We start from the raw sequence: 20901 nt of genomic DNA on the forward strand, positions 1-20901 counted from the left end.
TATAGCGCCCCCCTTTGGCCAATTGATGTAATATGGCTTCATTGGCATCCTCCCATGACCCTCTACCACTGTGCCAAATTTCACATGGATTGACCAAGTCAGTGAGGACAAAAACATGGAACAGACACACAGAGTTTTCATCATTATACAGTATAGTAAGATGGTATTATAATTATTGATGCATTAATGTGTTCATCACTTCAGTGTTGCAGCTGGTAACGGTGGAGCTCATTTCAATGACTTTATATACTTAATCAACAATAGTCCATCCTAATGTATTAGTTGATTATATTTTGTATTAGTAATCTGAATTTGTAAAGTAACTAAAGCTGTCAGATAAATGTAGTGCAGAACAAAGTACAATATTTACCTCTGTGATGTAGTGGAGTAGAAGTTTAAATTAGCACGAAATGGAAATACTCAAGTAAAGTACAAATACCTCCAAACTGTAATTAAGGACTTGAGTCTCCACCACTGGTTAAAGGTAAAGATGCAAACCAAAGCCGCCATAAAGACTCGCATTCAACAAATTTTTTCCAGATCTCAAGACAACCAGGAACCAAATAAAATGGTTTTGTATTTCTGTGTCAGTGACCTATCACACTTCCTGTCTTCTTCCTGCCGACCGACGCCCCCGATGCGTCACTGCTGAGGCACTGCAGGTCAAACGGTGCTCAAAGTTTAGAAATGAGTTTCCTGTCTGGGTACAAATGTACAAATGGTGGAGGAAGTTTTGACATCACAGGATTACAGTTGTTGCTCTTTTATGTGACACACGAGCAAATCACTGTTCAGAGTCTCTGAATCACACCTCAAAAATATGGCTCCGTACAATTCAGTTGTTTTTTTTCAGTGTCAGGTTTCCCCTTATCTTGATAAAGTGAAGTTTATAGTTAACAATTGATTTGATGAAACTGTACAAATATTCTTGTTACAATATAATTACAACCATTGTTTATTTGAATATAAAAATACTTTGTAGATGTGTGAACATCTGAGCAAGGAAAGGACAGAAACTTTGACCTCAGTGAGGAGGTGTGGTCGACTATGTTGCTCGGTATGATGCTTTCTTTTAACAGATGTGATTGGTTGTCATAGACACACCCTTCTTTGAGCTTACCAGGTGTGGACATCCAGTGGAAATGAGTGGTAATTCAAGACTTTTTCCAATCAGATCTTGGCCACTGTAACTGTTGTAAGAACTACCTTACTACCATAGAGTGTTGGAGTGGTCCGTTGAGGCTGTCATAGCCGTACCGCTGCTGCAGTAGGCCACCCCGGTCACCAGCCAATAGAACCCGACTGCCAGACGCCTACTGTCGGGGACAGCTTGCCTACATTTTGAGTTCTGCCATGACGGTCTTGTCGTGAGGCACCAACAGAGATATTGGAACGTAGCATGGACATCCTAAAGACTCAGAGGAACCTATACTGACCTATACTGCAGCCAGCCACCAGGGGACCATCAAGATGTTTTGATTCCACTTTTGGGAAGCTGTCATCTTGTTTATCTTTATTAACAGTCATGATACAGGTGTAGCATGCACTGGGGCAGTTTGCAGCTGAGTGTGAAGCGGTCGGGATGAAAGTCAGCACCTCCAAATTTGAGGCCATGGTTCTCTGCTGGAAACCAGTGGATTAACACCCTCTGCCTCAGGGAAGAGTATCTCCGGATCTTGTTCATGAATGAGGGTAGAATGGAGCTTTAGATGGATCAGTTTGGTGTGGCTTCTGCAGTGATGCAGGCGCTGCGCTGAAACGTCGTGTTGAATAGGGGTCCATCTACGTCCCAACCCTCACCTTTGGTCATGAGCTCTGGGTAGTGACTGAAAGAATGAGATTGAAGATACAAGTGGCCGAAATAAGTTTCCTCTGTAGGGTGTCTGGGCTCAGCCTTAGAGAAAGGGTGAGGAGTCAGACATCCAGAGGGAGCTCGGAGTAGAGCCGCTGCTCCTTCATGTCGAAAGGGGCCAGTTGAGGTGGTTCGGGCATCTGATCAGGATCCTCCTGGGTGCCTCCCGCTGGAGGTGTTTCAGGCATGTTCCACTGGTAGGAGGCCCAGAACACACTGGAGGGATTGTATATCTCATCTGGTTTGGGAATGCCTCAGGGTCCCCCAGGAGGAGCTGGAAAGTGTTGCTGGGGAGAGGGACGTCTGGGGTGCTTTGCTCAGCCTGCTGCCCCCGAGACCTCACTTTGGATAAGTAGTTGAAAATGGATGATGGAAGATTTATTTTCAGTCTACTTTCACCAGCAGACTGGAGTAAACAAACACAGACAAGTTCAGTGAAGTAAGAATCAGATTTTGATCAGGATTTAATCAGCTGATACTGATCCAATAAAATATGCCCGGATCGACTCAATACGATCCTTAAGACTGGGTCAAGACATCCCTGACTACTAAAGCTGAACCAGCTCTCACTTTCTCCCCTTCCTCTTCCCCTTCTTTGCTTCCCATCTGTCTTTTTAATCTCACAAACATTTTCCACTGATGATTCATAGCCTTTTGTGTACTCAGTCAAATGAAATTTGAATTTCAATCCATGTGTGCAGAATCCAGCCGTCTGCTTGGCTCGATACTTTTAAAAAGCAACGCTGCAGATTTGTCGGCGTCGTGTTTACAGGTGATTTATCTCCGCGGGTGCATTTCTGAGACTCCAAAGAGGCAACACTTTAAGACATTTAAGCTCCTTCCAGTGTTTTTAACTATAATGCTCTAATCTTGCAGCTGGAGAAAGGACACGTCTTCAGAAATGTTTTAAGTTTTGTCTTCTGTGACGTTCGTGAGCATGTGCTTATGTTGTGTGTGTGTGTTTGCATGTGCTTATGTTGTGTGTGTGTGTGTGTGTGTGTGTGTGTGACGGACGGGTATCAGCATGGATTAGTGAGTAAAGGTAAGCGTGTGTCTCTCCCTGTCTAGGCGGATTTCCATCCCTCTCCTCTTCACTCCGGTCACACACACCGACCTCGTTTGAACCACCGCCGCCGTCTCCTCTCATCCCGTCTCCTCCTCTGAACCACCCGCTGCTGTCTCATGGCGCCGTAACTCTTGTGTGTGTTTGTGTGTGATTGGTTGGGTGTTTTATTTTCGGGTCTCGGACCATCGTGCGATGCCATTACTCCCTCAGGACGCAGATCGATTCGATAGGGTGTCTCTCCTCTACTGGTAAGCTAATTACCCGTCTGCTCCTCCTCCCTTCCTTGCTTACTTTCCTCCTTCCTTCCTTCCTTCTCTTCTTTTTTGAAACTTGTCTCCTTTAATGTGGTTTTTGTTTTTCTGCCTCGTCCTCGATCCTTGCCTGCTGCGGTAGTTCATGTGGGTCACAGACTTCAGAGGTGAATTAGGTTTACAGCCTGTTTACCGGCAGATGCCTCAGAGTTTAAGTCCACATGCTTGTGCGCAGTTCTGGGTCATGTTTGTACGAGCTGATTTAAAGGGAGATGCCAACATTTTTTACATTTAATCCAGTTCAGATTCAGAACAGTTCTGTTTCTGAGACTTTCTGTTTTTCCTCTCCTTAATTTCAGGAGGACATTTTGTTCTTTTCACTCCCTACTTTTATCTGACAGCCGGAGTTAAAGCGTTTTTTTCATAGATTCATATGTTACCTTCAGCGTGAGCTGGATGTGGCTGTCATCTGGTAAAATTTGTGTATCTCCAAAATGTTAATTTTTCAGGGACTCTGATAATAACTGATCAATCATTTAACAAAACTCTGGTTTCAGGGAGGGATTTGGTTTGTTTCTCTTTGTCATGTCACTATAAATTAATTAACTTTGGATTTGAGTCAATGGGATTGAACAAGTAATTTGGAAATGCCAACAGCTGCAGCAGGAACTATTTTCAACCATTTTTAACAATCATTAATTCAACAGTTGATTAAAATCATAATTGATAGACACATTGATCATGAAAATAATTCTTAGTTGCAGCCATATTGCTTCTTCAAACTGATTTTACAGACTACAAGGTTTGTTTTGTTTTTTAAAAAACAAAGTATAACGTATGGAAATCTTTATTACTGTAAGGTGAATACATTCACGTAAGCTAAGACAAAGTATATACCATGAGTATCTGGTATGGTGTGGCTCCTGACTCTGCTGACTGACTGATTGATCTTTTCTCCTGCGATCACTCGGTGATCCTGTTTGAACCGAAGCTGCAGCAGCTTCTGTCGACCTCACAGCATCCTGTGTTAATCTGTCAGCATGTGGATCCATCTGCATCACTCATCTCTATGAAAACATCTGCTGCGCTTTACCGCGGGGAGTCTCGTCTTTTTATTTTCCCCTCTTGTTTTCGGGGCGTCTTGTTTTTTATTCGACTCTTGAGCACACGGGGAGGGAAGGAAAACTGACAGAAAGACATTAAATATGTAAACACACTTCAAAGGAGGCACAAAAATGCATTCTGTGATATATATATTTATATTGATTATAACACTCTAAACATTTTGCTGCCATCTTGTGGAAGCCATATTTTCATGTTGCGTTTGTTTTTCCTTGAAAAACAAAAAAAGCACACGAATGTTATGCTAAAAACTCTTCAGATGTGTTCTTGTGTCCCCTTTGTTGGACTCGAAAATTATTCACTACTGAGGTCACGTGGGGGTCACTGTGTAAACTCCACTCTCTGATGAAGACAGGGAGACGTGGTTAAAAGCTCCAGAAAAGCTCAGTAATTGTTAATTTTTTTTTTTCAATAGTCTGTTAGCTATTAACCAGGACCTTACTGGTGAATTTTTGAGAAAACAAAATGCAAAATGTGAAATACAAGCCGCATTTCAAAGCGCTATCCATGTATTTCCTGTTGGCTTTGCTGATAGACAGCCAGCTAGCCATGTTAACATGCGGAAACATAATGCCCATACTTGAGTCTCTACTGGTTCGCTAATGTTAGCCTTGGCCACTCTGCACTGTGCATCACAGAGTCAGGTGGGAGCTAGTTAACGGTGCTGCTTATTGCAGCTCATTCAGAGATTACTGCTGGTAACTAACTGCGGAAATATGGTGACCCAGTTTGTCGGTAAAGATTCTCAGTCATCCAGGTCATGGTAATTGTAAGTGCTATATCATAGGCAACTTGAACTTGGTGACCCAATCTTCCCTGAGGTCGCCCTGGAGAGTCAACGGCCTCGTTCTGAGCTGCAAAACCTCTTTAGCATTGTTAAGTATGTTAGCAGCATATGTCAGGCTGACACTGCTAACTGTGCTAACAATGCTAAAGGGGGTTTGCGGCTAAAAAATGAGCTGCTTACTCGCAGGGGGAACATGATGGGAGACCGGAAAAAGGGCACAGTGTGGGGCGTCAGTGGCTTAGTGGTAGAGCAGGCGCCCCATGTACAAGGCTGTTCGACTCCAGCCTGTGGCCCTTTGCTGCATGTCACTCCCTCTCTCTCTCCCCCTTTCATGCTTGTCTGTCCTATCCATTAAAGGCTAAAAATGCCCAAAAAATATCTTTAAAAAAATAGAAAAAAGGGCACAGTGTTTCCACAGCAACACTTTTGGGTTGGGACTGTGTTTATAGCAATAATCCATAGACTGTATATAAAGATGGACGGTGCGTCTCCACTCACCCAAACTGTGCAAAAGTGAAGCTCAAAGACCCCAGATACGGCTGCCATCTTGTTCTGGTGACGTCATTCAGAGCCAGAGTCTGTGCCAGTATCAAGTTTCCCGTCCATACACCCACCCCGACCAGTCATGAGCAGCACCACTGAATGCGAGCCCACCAACTGGCTCACACAGTTTGTCAATCATGTTGTAACGAAAACTAGAACAAACATCAGCGTGATAAAAACGACCTTAAAAGACAAAATCACCTTTGGGAAAAATGTATTTGAGTACTTTGAGTTTTTAGTTTGGCCCATGTCCCATCCACTAACACGGAGAGGGCGGACTTTATGACCCATACTGCAGCCAGCCACCAGGTGGCGATCAAGATGTTTCGGCTTCACTTCTGGGTAGCTATCATGTCGTCCATCTTTATATACAGTCTTTGCGGTAATCGCTGAATGAGCGATGCTGCTAGCTAGCTCCCACCACACTCCAGTGAGAATTTTTCTAATCCTAGGATAGCAAAGGAATGTCCCGCCTTACTCTGCCTCTAATCGGCTTGCCCTGACACTCCAGCCCTAGCTAATCCCACTCCTCTTGGTTAAACCTAACCAATCCAACCAACGAGGGCAACAGGTACTAGCCAGTCGTAGAGAGCATAGAGTGGGACATTACTTTGCTGTCCTAGGATTCACAAATTTGTGGCACGGGTGGTGTACAGTGCATTTAAACTGAAGAGTAGCTGAATTAAACTTTGTCAACGACAGACATGCTTAACTTAACCGATGAACAGTTACCCATTGACGTCCCTAATATTTACACATCTGTACAAATATATTTATTTGTGAAACTCTTATTGTTGCAGCTGCAGCGTTTAGATTCATGAGGTCTGAACCTTCAAATCTCTTCGGTTTGATTCTTCGTCTCAATCTATAAAATAAATGCTCTTGTTCTTCCTCTGTGGTATAGATTTAAAAAACAAAGTGACTGGTCAGTGTTGCTTCATGCTGACCTGGTGGCTCTGCAGTAGCGTTACTGTGTGTGTTCCCCCTAGCAGCTGGCCTGCGTGTGATGTTAATCACTTGCGGCAGGTAATGCAGATTATCAGGTATTAAGTGATCAGTTTAATTGCTCCTTCTTGTCCCAGCAGGGAGCAGGTGCACGTTGTCGGCTGTTGTCATCTGTTTATGGGGCTCAGAGAGCTGCTGCTGCCTCCGCGTATCCAAGACGTGACGCGGGTCCAAAAACACAGAGTGTAATCAGGTCCATTTTCTTAATGTCAGTCAGTCTCAGGTCTGTGTGTCAATGTGTCCTAAACCTGAGGGAATCTAATTATCCTCTGGTCTATTTCAGACCGGGTCTTACAGGCCTCAGCTCTGTTTTGGATTGGGTCTCCTTTGGTTTATGCACATCAGGACACAGTGAGTTGTGCATGGACCCATTTCCAAAATTCAAAAGCCATGACATGGCTCTATCAACAGCACCTTTAGTTTATGCATGTATGTTAAGAAAGAAAGGATTATAAAAAGTTTTAAACATTTAAAATGACAAGTGTAGCCCTGCTTTTAAGTGTTGCTGTTTGCAACATTTTAAAAAAACTTCCTTTTAGAGCTGCGATTGATCAAATTTTATTTTCCATTATGATTTTGGCTTCCAACAATTATGCTCTCAGTTTGTCTTGTGTTATAAATCCAGTGCTGCGGTGTATTTTGGCCCCTCCCTAAAAGCCCAAACCCAAGCCCATAACATGTGTAGTGTATGATGTCATGTACGTAGTGTACAGTGTAGTGTGCGTAGTGTATGACCTAGTGTGTGTAGTGTAACAGCAGAGATAATGGAGAGTATGCAGTGTATGACGTAGTGTACAACATAGTGTATGCAGTGCATACCGTAGTGTTTGCTCTGGTGTATGTAGTGTATGCTGAAGTGTGTATAGTGCAGAGTAAATAGTGTTTGGTGCCGTTTACGTCGTGAATAGAACAGTATTAATCGTAATGTACAGTGTGTACAGTGTAGTGTACACAGTGTACACCATAGTGTGTATAGTGTATGGCGTAGTGTTTGTAGTGTACAACATAGTGTATGTAAAGGTGTTCGTAGTGTATGGTGTAGTGTACTACATAATTTTTTTAGTGTAAGTGTAGTATGCGCAGCGTACAGCATAATGTATGATGTATACGTAGCATACAGTGTAGTGTACGATGTAATGTGTGTAGCACACAGTATAGTGTATGATCTATTATACGTGGCATTCGGTGTAGTGTGCAATGTTGTATGCGTAGCATACAGTATAGTATACAATAAAATGTGTGTAGCATACAGCATAGTGTATGATGTAGTATTCGTAGCATACAGTGTAGTGTGTGATGCAGTGTGCATAGCATACAGTATAGTGTACGATGTAAAGTGTGCATAGCATACTGTGTAGTGTACGATGTAGTGTGCGTAGCATACTGTGTAGTGTACGATGTAGTGTGTGTAGCATACAGTATAGTGTACGATGTTAAGTGTGTAGCATACAGTGTAGTGTACACTGTAATGTGCATAGCATACAGTGTAGTGTACGATGTAATGTGCATAGCATACAGTATAGTGTACGATGTAATGTGCGTAGCATACAGTGTAGTGTATGATGTTAAGTGTGTAGCATACAGTATAGTGTACGATGTAATGTGCATAGCATACAATGTAGTGTACGATGTAATGTGCGTAGCATACAGTGTAGTGTATGATGTTAAGTGTGTAGCATACAGTATAGTGTACGATGTAATGTGCATAGCATACAGTGTAGTGTATGATGTTAAGTGTGTAGCATACAGTATAGTGTATGATGTAATGTGTGTAGCATACAGTATAGTGTACGATGTAATGTGCATAGCATACAGTGTAGTGTATGATGTAATGTGCGTAGCATACAGTGTAGTGTACGATGTAATGTGCGTAGCATACAGTGTAGTGTACGATGTAATGTGCGTAGCATACAGTGTAGTGTATGATGTAGTGTGTGTAGCATACAGTATAGTGTACGATGTGATGTGCGTAGCATACAGTATAGTGTACGATGTTAAGTGTGTAGCATACAGTGTAGTGTACGATGTTAAGTGTGTAGCATACAGTGTAGTGTATGATGTTAAGTGTGTAGCATACAGTGTCGTGTATGATGTAGCAAACGGCTTAGCGTACACAGTGTATGGTGTACCATCCACAACAAAGAAAAAAAAAAGTGTGTCCAGTTTGAAGGAGCTGTGCTGTACCATGCAATGAAAATGAGGTAATAGATGATTCAACAAGCACTTTGTCTGAAGCACACTGATGCCTTTAATTGAATGTGGTGATCAGTGCAAGATATAAGTCAGGAGAACCGACAGGAAGAGGGCGCTGCTAAAAATTCAGAATCAAGGTTTGTTTAAGTACAGAAAAGAAAAGGTTATGTTCTGGAGGTTTAAAGAATCTAAAGCGACGGTGACACTCATCTCAGAGAGAAACTCTTGCTTGTACTTTGAGAAGCCTTCAGCCTGTTGGAAGTCTCGGCTTTACATTTTAAATCAACTCCATGTCTCTGGCGTTATATAGTCACATAATGTATTTGGTAGTTGGCTGTGTGTTAAGATGGATAATATTATTATTTCAAAATAAGCCTCTCCAGAGAGATCAGGGTAACCTCCGCCTCACCTTGGAATCTCTATTCATCCACTTCTCTGTACATTATCCCTTACATAACACCCAGTATGTAACCTGGTCCTGATAGCAGCGGCGCCAACAGCTCTCTTTATCGGAGCTCTCAAACATCCCTGAACACAGCTCCATTCCTCTGGATTATGTTTTCCATTTGGGGACGTTTTACTTTTCATCCACAGAGGGGATATACTGTACTCTGTACTTACCTGATGACTGGACATACAAGTTGCTTTGCAGATTCAGGATTTAGGTTCAGCATGAAACTACAGTAAAGATAGGTCAGTCAGAGATGCCTACATCAAGGATTTGACCGTTGATAGCAGAGTTAGATCAGACACAAAAGGCTCTCAAAGAACATGAGCAGCAACAAGGATTCTGTTGGGAAACAGATGCATGAACATTAAATCTGTTATGGCTCAGCAAGGAAACAGGTTGGAACCCAGATGCACGACTCAGAGACAGACAGGATGAGTAAAAGTTCACATTTGCTCTAAAAATCAAGTTTGGTTTGCCTGCCTGGTTGTGACTCAGGGAGTCACAACCAGGCAGGCAAACGTATCTAAGAGGGGCCAGACTGAAGGGCAGACGCTGGTGGAGAGGCAGAACAGATGGCTGGAAAGCCAAAGCGGAAGCACAATACACAATCTGGTAAAGAGTGAATGTAAACTGCAGGGCTGCAACACCTAGGCAAGATGCCTGCCAAGCTGCGGACCACTGCGGGCCACTGTTTGAGACCAACAACTAAAGCAGTTGTATTTTCGTGAGTCCTTGCTGTGTTTACAGCGGCTTTATAGCCACAAAACGTCGGTGCTTTTTAGCTACGTATTGCTGTTTTTCCAACAGTGATAGTGGCACCAAAACTGGATATTTTAAACCAAAGCATGATCTGTTCCGAACCATAACTAAGTGGCTTTGTGCCAAAACCTCGTCACAGGTTAAACACAGTGTTGTCAAAACGGAAAGTTTCATCTTATCCGCCCGTATAATAACGTACAAAAGTGATGTATCTGTGATTTGCAGAGATGTAGAATCATGTTTTTGGGTTGTCCGTCTGACGACAGACGATAGCATACCGTGTACATTTGTTTATCTATAATATTTGGGAGCAAATGCAACTGGACGGAGAATCTCTCCTTTAATTGAGTCATTTTCTAAGGGGAGACTTTTTACACAAATTTCCATTAACAAAACATTTTCCAATTTCATTATAGTGGCGGAAATTCTAGTTTCTGGCTATAGGGTTGGTGTTTGGTATTCTTCACTAAAATTTTGTAACAGCACCAGCCAACTCTTGCACTCACATTCTCATGTCTTTTCCCTGCCATCTCCCAACTCTACTGTTAGTTTCAGTTCCTGTCAGTCCCTCCTGCCCTGCAGTAATCCCTGTATTCCCGCCATTCCCCATCACCTGACCTTCTCCACCCACCTGCGCCTGACCTCACTTCCTCATTAAGCCTCGCAGTGTATAAACACCACTACATTTCAATTCATTCTCTGCCAGATCTCTTGACGTTCTTGCCACTTAGCGTTCCAGTCTTTGTCTCTGATCCCTGCCTGCTTGTTGGACTCTTGCCTCTTTGTCTGATCCCTAATTGGATAAGTTCTCCTTCTCTTTCTAACCTTTCTCATATTGACCTCTGCCTTTTTCAGACCACGAGTAAAACTGAACTCTCTCAGTCATGATTTTGGCTCGAACCCTACCACCTTCTCAGCTGACATCCTTGCTTATCCAAATCCCGTACCGCACTGAAGAACACATGAACCGTACTCTAGACTAACTTTTCAAGTGGACTCTAGCACAGGCGTACAGGTGCACCATGCCTGGGTATGATACACAGTGTTCACACTAATCACGCAAACTGTACTTTGGGGTAACGTGTGCCCAGATCTGGGCTTGAGCTTGAGGGGTGTAAATCACCAGTTTAATCACAATATGACATTATATCAATTCTTTGGGCAATGATAAAATATTTGCTGATATTACAAAGTCTGCCACGATGTGATTTAGATTCGATGTGAGTCAGGGGCCTGTGATCGATATGATATTATCTGCCTATTTAATCTAATAGATTACAGGAGATGCCGCCACCCCTTTCTTTTTTTGGTTTCGGCCATAAAAGATAAAAACAACACAGACATAATGTAAATAATTGTAACTGCTTAAGTGCAGTAAAGTTTACTTAAACTGACACACACATAAAACAGCACAAGATAATTTAGCCTTCACAGCTTTCTTTCAAAGAGCCCTGTTTTTTGTCATTTTAACCCAGACCATGATCTTTTTCATAGAACTTTAGGGTTATCTGTCTTGAGGCCCTGAAGGCAAACTTCTCCAAACAGCCATAAAACAACAAGGTCAAGGTTCATAGACATGTCAATTGTTTTTTGCTAGTCACCTATCGGCTAGCAGACTTTTCCTCTCCTTTCAGCCTTTAGAACAGCTAATGTTGCTGCAAAAAATTAGCAGAGTGAGATGTGCGGCCAGGCAGGTAACGTTACGTCGTATTTTATCTCTTAACAGCATGTGCTTTGTCCTTTGACTTGTGTTTTCTCCAAAATTGAACGTATTTCCTCGCTGCTCTCTCTCTGCTGCTGTTTGACGGTGACACAGACTTTCCAAATGAAGACATAAACTAAAGATGATGATATGAATAGATGTTTTCACTTTGCATCAGTATTATTAGATCGTTGATCATTTAATCGATATATCGATCCAGATGAATGGATTGTCACACCCGTGGTAAAAGCCTCCTAAATTTCTCCACGTGAAACCAAAAGTTGTTTAATACTGGGACAAAAGATGTGTGTACGTTTTAGCTGGGGGGTTGGGTTTATGAGAAGTTGCCAAAATTCTGCAGTGTGCCACGAGTTTGATTTTGTTTGTTGTAAGGATGGGGGGTGGAGGGGAATCAAATTCTAATCAGGACCCCGCAACACTCTTGTGCCGGCCCTGTGAAGTGAGTCTGTCCACGACAGTAGATGCTGTCTCAACACATACACACACACAAACATACGTAAGCATGTGAGACCAGCTCTGCTCTGACGGTGAGCTGAGCCTCGGGACAGGACCAGCAGACAGCAGCATCATGTTAACCTCGTCTGAGGAATCTCTTCAGCTTTAATCTGAACCTTCTCACCCACAAATCTCTCTGCACACAGTCTTTGTGTCACCAAGGGGCTGTCAAGGATCATAATTGCTTTGTAATGTTCCTTTGATTTTTTTAAATTTTTATTTAAGTCTGCTGAGGCTTCCTAACATCCAGGTCACTGCACGGTTCAACCGCTGTTAAGAGGCGACAGATTTTATTGGTTTGGATGTGGCTGGGTGGAGGAGGGAGGGTGAGAGAGAGGGGGGAGAAAATAACAAAATCCTGTGATGATTTGATTATTTTGTGCAGCGGAGCGGAGAGGAGAGGGAGAGGCTTTGGATGAGGCAGGATGTTGATATGTTTTTGAATCCGTTGTGTTTTTGCTTGTTGCCAGGACGATCATGGGCCCGCACGGCATCAACCGACCTGTACAGAGGCTGGAGTTCTGTGACTGCAAGAAGGGACTGGGTGAGCATCTTTCTTCCTGACCTCTCTGACCTCTGGATCATAGTTAATATAGTCTCAGTTGTCTCTAAACTGCAGCTCAGGGTGTAGAAACATGGTGTGGACAACAGCATATGTATAAACAACAGACAGCGGTGCTAAAAGTATCATCAGATCATTTGTTTCCTAACTAACCTGAGCTCCTCTGTGCACAGGTGTGAAGATAATCGGGGGTTACCGAGAGCTGACAGGGGAAGAGTTTGGCATCTACATAAAGCGAGTGGTAGCTGGTGGGTTGGCAGCTCTGGATGGTAGGTAGTTTTTTGGTAAATTGTCTCATACAGGGGGAATTTAATATTGTTATCATTGTCCTCCCTCAACAGATCTGTCTGTCTGTCTGTCTGATTGTTACTCTCTGTTCCAGGGAGGCTTAAGTCAGGTGACCTGATTTTAGATGTCAATAACATCAGTCTGATAGGAGTGACCAATGAGAGGTGAGTTTGACGTGTGCTGCATCTGCAGTTTATCAGTGAGTGTGTGTGTGTGTGTGTGTGTGCGTGCGTGTGTGTGCATGCGTGTGCGTGCGTGTGCGTGCGTGTGTGTGTGTGTTGGCAGAGGTATTTTTGGCTTCAGGGATGACAATATCTGTGAGTTCATCACTTTGGCTCAGACNGTGCGTGTGTGTGCGTGCGTGTGCGTGCGTGTGTGTGTGTGTTGGCAGAGGTATTTTTGGCTTCAGGGATGACAATATCTGTGAGTTCATCACTTTGGCTCAGACTGAAATATCTTAACAACTGCCGGATGTATTGCCACCACATTTGGTTCAGACATTCATGGTGCTCAGAGGAGGAATGTTAGTCTGTGATTCCCTGACTTTTCCTCGTTTCAGTCTGTACATACCTGCAGAAAAAATGGCATTCCCATCAGCCTCAGCTGTACTTTGTGTTTACTGCTAATTAGCTAGTTTGCATGCTTAACTAAGATGATGAAAAAATATAATTATAAAAATGAGGTATTAAATCATCATCATCATAAAGTCATCATCAGCCAAGTCTCGATATGTGTGTCACCATTAAATCAGACCAAATATGCCAGCTTGAAGAGGTGTATTTTCAGACGGGATTTAAGGAGGACAGGGAGTCAATATTGTGAATGTCATGATGGAGAGAGTTCCAGAGGTGGGGACAAAACAGCTGAAGGATCTAGAGCCCATGGTAGTCAGGAGAGCAGATGGTGATGTGAGCTGGATATGAGGGAGTTCAGACAGGTAGGAAGGGGCGGGGTTAGTATCTGCAAGGAGAAACTCGGTTTTATCACTGTTAAGTTTGAGGAAGTTGTACGAGAGCCAAGATTTAATATCCAATAAGCAGTCAGAGAGGGAATTGGGTGAAAGAGTGGATGTAGGCTTGGTAGATAGATAGAGCTGGGTGTCATCAGCGTAGCACTGGAAATGAATGCCAGATTTTCTGAAGAAATGACCAAGACGTAGTAAGTAAGAGGGGACCTAAGACAGAGCCCTGAGGAACACTACTAGTAGCTTTTAACTTTTATTCTGTACGTATGAACTACCAACCCAATAGCTAGAATAAATGTTGGCATTGTAAGGTTATGCAAACCATGGATATATTACATCTGTGCATTTTTATTTGACATGTTGAAACTTTACATATCTTTATTTTTCAACAAGTGCAGTTAACGTGTGGTTAAGTTTAGGCACAGAAAACACTTGGTTATGATTAGGAAAAGATCCTGTTTTGGCTTCAAGTACCCGCTTGTGGTGGCACAACCACGGCTGGAGCTTTTCATGGGACTATCCCCAGTGAAAAACAGTAATGAGTTACTAGAAAACACCCACATTTAGTGGTTAAAATGTCGCTGGAAATGCAGCGATGACTCACTAAAAAACAACTGGTCTCGTTAGTTGGTCTCGCCATTGACCATCCCCTCTACCTACAGATGACAAAGTCATCTCACATACCTATTAAATGTACAAATGTTACATGTCTGTAATTTGCAGATATGTACAATGCCAACATTTTCTTCTGGTGACTGAGCTGGAGCTACCTATATACTGTATGTTCACCTGCACGCCAGGTAAAAATGTTTCATCCTGTTTCCTGACAGGGCGGTGGAGATCCTGAGGTCAGCCTCGCTCTCTAATCACATGTCCCTGCTGGTTGCCAGAGACGATGAATCCAGGTGAGACAAAAAAATAAAACCTCACTGTCATGTTTTGACACCCCAGGTCGTTCTCGATCTTTTAAAGGAGCAGTGTGTAAGACTTAAGGAGATTTAGTGGTGAGGACTGCAGATTGCAACCAGCTGAAACTTCTCCTGGTTAGAATTCCTTCAGTGTTCATTGTTCGGGAAGATTTTTCCAGGAGGTGAATTATCCACAGAGGTCTCTTCCTCTCCAAAACAAACACACCAGCTGATTTAAACCAGTGAAAACAACAATAAAGCAGTTTGACATTACAAATCAGTGTTTCTCCAATGCTGCTTGGCATGTCAGGGCTGAGCCATTTGACTAGCCCCTGCTAATGTGTGTTCCCCTTTTTTCTTTGAAAACTTAAGATCTAGATGTTCAGTAAGTTTTTACCAGGAGCCAAATTATCCACAGAGGTCTTTGTCTCTCCAAAACAAACAGACCAGGTGATTAAAAATGACCAAGACGTATTCGGTAGATGATAAGTAAGAGGGGACCTAAGACAGAGCCCTGAGGAACACCACTAGTAGCCATTAACTTTTATTCTGTACGTATGAACTACCAACCCCTAGCTAGAATAAAGCAATAAAGGTGATAAAGTAGTTTTATCTTTAACCAAAAATCAGTGTTTTTCCACTGCTGCTCATCGTGGAGGGGCTTCTAACTACAGTGGCTGATGCAAAAAAGAGAATGGCCCTATCTAGAGCCAATGTTTGGTTTGTCTGGTGCAAAATGGTGAGCCGTGGGCATAGGACGAAGAACGAGGACCTGCTGCCTATATAAATATAAATGGCTCGTTCTAAGGTAACAAAAACACAACAGTTCTTAATTTCAGGTGATTATAGACTAAATAAAACATACTGACTATATTATATTACATTTCTGCCAGCAGATGCCTCCTGCACACTGGACCTTTAAGTTTCAAACATTTTGGGGTGTAAAACTTTCTGTTTTGGGTTCAGCTTCACTGGACAGTTTCCGTTTTGAATGTATTTTAATGTATCTGGCTGCTGTGATGTTAAAAAACTTCCCTCTGGGTATTAATATAGTCAACAGTCGATCTACGGCAGGAGACGCAGAAGCACCATTATTCAGTTCAAAGCCCTGTTTCCATCGGCCTTAATTCCATCATGTCTTTTTTCCAACTGAGCCAGGTACAATGTTCCTTGTTTCAGTGTGGGTTTGTTTGAAATCAAATGATGAAGTGACTACAGAAATGTGTCAGTGAGGATGACTTGTCAAACATTTAAAAAGATAAAAGTGAATGTTTGCAGGATGTTCTTTACTCGTTCTTCCCTCCAGCACACCTCTCACACATTCAGGTGTGTGTAAATAATTTCACTTATGTGTCAACAATCACAAGGAGCCTCTAAGCTTCTTAAATTTGTCTCTTACAAAAGCTTTTCTTGAAGAATCCTAGAGCGTGTTGAGGAAGAGTCCAGCTTTAGTGTTTAAAAAAAGGTTTTTCATGAATATGTTCTCCAAGGATTCATCTTGTATTCCTAATCTGATGGTTCCCCGACACCAGCTGATGTTTCAGAGGCCACATGAGAGATGGGTCTTCTTACTTCAAGCTTTTACTGCCCATTGAAGTGAAGCATGTCACTGGTTTGATCCGTCCTTTTATGTAAACTCTGAGGTGAACGTGTGCGTCTGACAGGCAGCGCTCCTGCGGTTCACCAGCAGGAGGTAAACTGACCTGGCACTCTGCTGTCCCCTGTGCTTTTCCACGTCAGCCTGCCTCGTCGAGACAAACGCGCAGTGACACAATAGGGACGCTCTGCTGTCTGTCCACGGGGTCTCTGCTCAGGGAAACAGCTCCAGCTGATCAGAGATGTAAAGCAACACAGAGATCAGCACAAACAGCAGCGAGCGGGCTGCTTCCTGGCTGCACTTTTTGCAGGACGCTTGGCAGACTGCAGTCGTTTTCTGTGATTTAAGGTCATCGCTTGGGATTATTATCGTCATGTTTTTAAACCAACATGACAAATCCCACTGTTGCTTCCCAACCATCAACATGTTACAACAGAATACATCTTTTTTTAAAACTCTTGAAGCTGAAACTCAGACAAGTCTAAATCCCGAAGAAACACAAACCCTCACCTCCACATCCTTACTACTACTGTGACTACAATTTTGACACATAAAGGTTACACTACTTTCTACATCAGCACTGCATATCGGCACTGGACGTAAATCATGACCTGCAGACTGGTATAAATTAAATCCTAAGGATACTTTGCCCTGCACAGTACAGCCCCATGCCATGTAAGATAATTGATACTGACGCCTTTCTGAAAATTGTTAAGTAAGTTGGTCAGCCTGGCTCTGTCCAAAGGTGACAAAATCCACCTACAAGCACCTCTAAAGCGCACAGAGATTATTGGATTATTATTAATTATATCTTGTTTGTTTAAACCACTGGTTCCCAACCTGGGGGTCGCAACACCGACTAGAGGTCGCTAAGCTTCACAGGGGACCATGATGCCTCTTGACTATAAGGGGTGTATGAAAACTTTAAAAATACAAATACAGGGTTTCAATTCATGAACACACGGAAAGCAAACCCTGGCCTCCTGGGTGAAAGTCCATGGTTGTTGGACCCATCTGTCCCCCCTCCCTGTCATCCTACTTGGACTTTTGACCCCTTAACTTGAGTTGTTGTCCTGCTGCATTTCCCCTTGATGCTGCCAGGCGCCGTGACACAACAACGGATGTTGAAAAGGATGACTTTTTTCATCACCAGAAGTCACTGCCCAAGTGCCTGTATTTGACGACTTGGGAGTGAGACCTGGTTGGTCAAGCTACAAACCACTGTTCAAGACCAACAAACAACAAAACCGGTCACGTTTCAGCGAGTCCATGCTGTGTTCTCCAGCAGCTTTTCAGCCATGTGGGTGTTTTTTAGTGACCTGTTGCTGTTTTATATGTTTTTAAATGATTTTATATGTTGCTTCTTAAGTGTGTGTTGGTGGTTTTAGACTCGTTTAAGAGGTGTGACATGGTGGTAAGAAAAAAGGTTGTGAAGGAGAAGGAGAAGAATGTCTGAAGGCATCAGAGAAAGAAAATGTAGGAAAATGTAGGAAATGAGCAGATGTGGATGAGAGAGGAACGGAAGGTTATTTCAGGTGCAGCCTGTTGAAAAAGTTGATAGGAAGCGACTGTGTTGTTGTGACTGCAGAGGAAAGGTCGTCCAACCTCTGGCAGAGAGAGGAGTCCTTTCATTTTCATCCGTTATTACGCAACCAAAGCAGCAGCAAGACCGTGTGTGTGTGTGTGTGTGTGTGTGTGTGTGTGTGCGTGAAAGCAGCTTTGTGTTGACACGTCAGGTATTCACCTCAAAGCTCGACCTCAATTGTTGCAGCGATTTGTTTCACACTTGAAGCAAATTATGATTATTATGTGCAGCTGCTCCCGGGCGGTACAGCCGGTCACTGTGAGGACACCCTGATGAAATCATGCCTTGGGGATTTGGTTCTGGCGTCCTCACAGTTCAGTGAGCACTTCAGTGGATGGAAACAGAAAAACAAATGTGGAGTCTGAATTTGTTGGGAGAGTTATGTGATGAATTCTGGAGGTTTATGTCATTTTGAAGCGACTGTCCAAACAACGAAATGTCAGGAGTCTGGTGAAGTCTCTGCTGTCACTCAGGTGCAGACAGGTCACAGTCATTTCATGAATTCATCAGTGTTTAAGTGTGTCATATGAAACACAATATAAACTAATGTTTTGATGCTTTAAATCCAGACGTTTCCTCGCACTGCTCGCTGGTCAGACAGGTGTCACAGTGTCTGTGACCTTTGACCTCTGAGTGTTTAGCTTCAATGACCGTGCAGGTCCTGTTTAAGAGGCATTAACAGCCGATAGGATCACATTCAGATCAGACCGTGATGGTGTGACCTCAGGTTTCCTCCACGTCCATGTGAGGGAGACAAACACCCACAGATCTGCCTGCTTCCCTCAAAGCATCCACCTCAGCTGTCAAAACCTGCAGTCAGATTCATAATTTAGTGAAAGTAAAGCATCCAAAATAAAGCAGTGATAAAAATCCTGTTTTCATGTTTTGACATCAGTTGATGAAGGATGGAAATGAAATGAGGAAAGACAGAGATGCAATATGTTTTATGTTTCTTGTTTTTAATGCAGAGGGACCAGCTAGCAGACTGAAGTAGAGAAAAAGTCAAATATTTCTTCTTCAAAATATGTTGGAGGAAAAGCAGAAAGATCCTTGTTGTCTTTCATTAAAGCTGCATGATGCTAATTTATTCTGCACCTTCAGTATCTTTGACTCATCAGACTTTTCACCTGATGTTTATTAATATAAAGGAGTAACTTCACTACAGTATCAAAATCTTATGAAGATCTTAATGAACTAAAACAGCCGTCTTTTCAAAACAAGTACATTAATTCAAAAACTTGATCACCCACATTAGATGTTTTTTTTTTATTGTGTAATGCAGTGAAGACACGTGCAGGGACGTATAAGCAGACAAAAGAGATTACACAAAATAACACGTGTGTGTGTGTGTCCTTCAGGAGGGAGTTTGCTGAGCTGATGGAAAAGTACGGCTCCAATAATATCACAGCTTCAGGACGAATCTCTCCTACTCAGCTCTCCACAGGTAAAACACACCTACACATCCAGATACTTTTATACTTCAGTCACTCACAGCTGACACCAACCTGAAGCCTAAACAGCAGTGCTTTGAAGACGTGAGGACGGCACAAAATGTCCACAGTTTACAAACGTGTCCCGACCATCTGGAAAAGTTTTGAACTTCTAAAGATGTCCGCAGCTTCCAAAAATAATGTGACTTTTCATGAATGTCCCCACATTGCAAAAATGTTCTCATTTTCTAAATATGTCTGCACTTTGCAAAAAACTCCTCACCCTCCAAACATGTCCCACTTTGCAAAAATGTCAAAATGTTTCGAAATCCTGATTTTCGGATCATGTTCTTAGCTTGCAAATATGTTCTCACACAGTTAATGTCCTTACCTTTTAAAAATTGACCTCACATTGTAAAAATATCCTTATTTTGCAAAAATATCCTGACTTTTCCAGAAATGTCCTAATTTTGTAAACATATCCTTACTTTGCAGAAATGTCCTAAAAATGTCCCGCTATGTAAGAACTTCCTCAATTTATAAAAATGGGAAACTTTTCCAAAAGCCCTGATTTTCTTAAAATGCCCTCACTTTTTCAAAAATGTCCCCACTTTGCAAAAATGTCTTATCATTTCAAGACTGTCCTCACCTTTTCAAAAATGTGTTCACTTTCCAAAAATGTCCTGATTTTCAAAGTGTCTTCACTTTTTCAGAAATGTCCTTACTTTTTCAAAAATGTCCCCACTTTGCGAAAATGTCTTATCTTTTCAAGAATGTCCTCACTTTTTCAAAAATGTCTTCACTTTTTCAAAAATGTCCCCACTTTGCAAAAATGTCCCCACTTTGCAAAAATGTCCCCACTTTGCAAAAATGTCCCCACTTTTCCAAAAATGTCCTCACGTTTTCAAAAATGTCCCCACCTTGCAAAAAAGTCTTCATTTTCCAAAATGTCTTCACTTTCCAAAAATGTCCTGATTTTCTTAAAATGTCCTCACTTTTTGTCCTTGCTTTGCAAAAATTGTTTTCATTTTTTTTTAAAAATGTCTCCACTTTGCAAAAATGCCCCCACTTTTTCAAAAATGTCCCCACTTTTTCAAAAATGTCCCCACTTTTTGCAAAAATGTCCTCACTTTTTCAAAAATGTCCCCACTTTGCAAAAATGTCTTATCTTTTCCAAAATGGCTTCACTTTCCAAAAATGTCCTGATTTTTCAAAAAATGTCCTCCCTTTCTCAAAAATATTCTCACTCAGCAAAAATGTCCTAATTTAAAAATACTGTATTTCCTCTTATTTGACTTACTTTACAAAGATGTCCCAAAA

The 20901-nt window shown here is 42.3% G+C and overlaps 1 protein-coding gene across 1 annotated transcript in view; it reads left to right on the forward strand.

Moving 5' to 3' along the window:
* The first annotated feature begins 3110 nt into the window (after positions 1-3110).
* The window catches only part of stxbp4 (syntaxin binding protein 4), a 75829-nt gene continuing 58038 nt past the window's right edge, over positions 3111-20901 (forward strand). The window contains exons 1-6 of the mRNA XM_050059355.1: positions 3111-3166; positions 12718-12791; positions 12983-13078; positions 13192-13261; positions 14892-14966; positions 19510-19595. Of these exons, the coding sequence (XP_049915312.1) occupies positions 3111-3166; positions 12718-12791; positions 12983-13078; positions 13192-13261; positions 14892-14966; positions 19510-19595 (457 nt within the window). The remainder of the gene's footprint in view (positions 3167-12717; positions 12792-12982; positions 13079-13191; positions 13262-14891; positions 14967-19509; positions 19596-20901) is intronic.

This window comes from Epinephelus moara, chromosome 13, assembly GCF_006386435.1.
Source record: "Epinephelus moara isolate mb chromosome 13, YSFRI_EMoa_1.0, whole genome shotgun sequence".
NCBI classification, from domain to species: domain Eukaryota; kingdom Metazoa; phylum Chordata; class Actinopteri; order Perciformes; family Serranidae; genus Epinephelus; species Epinephelus moara.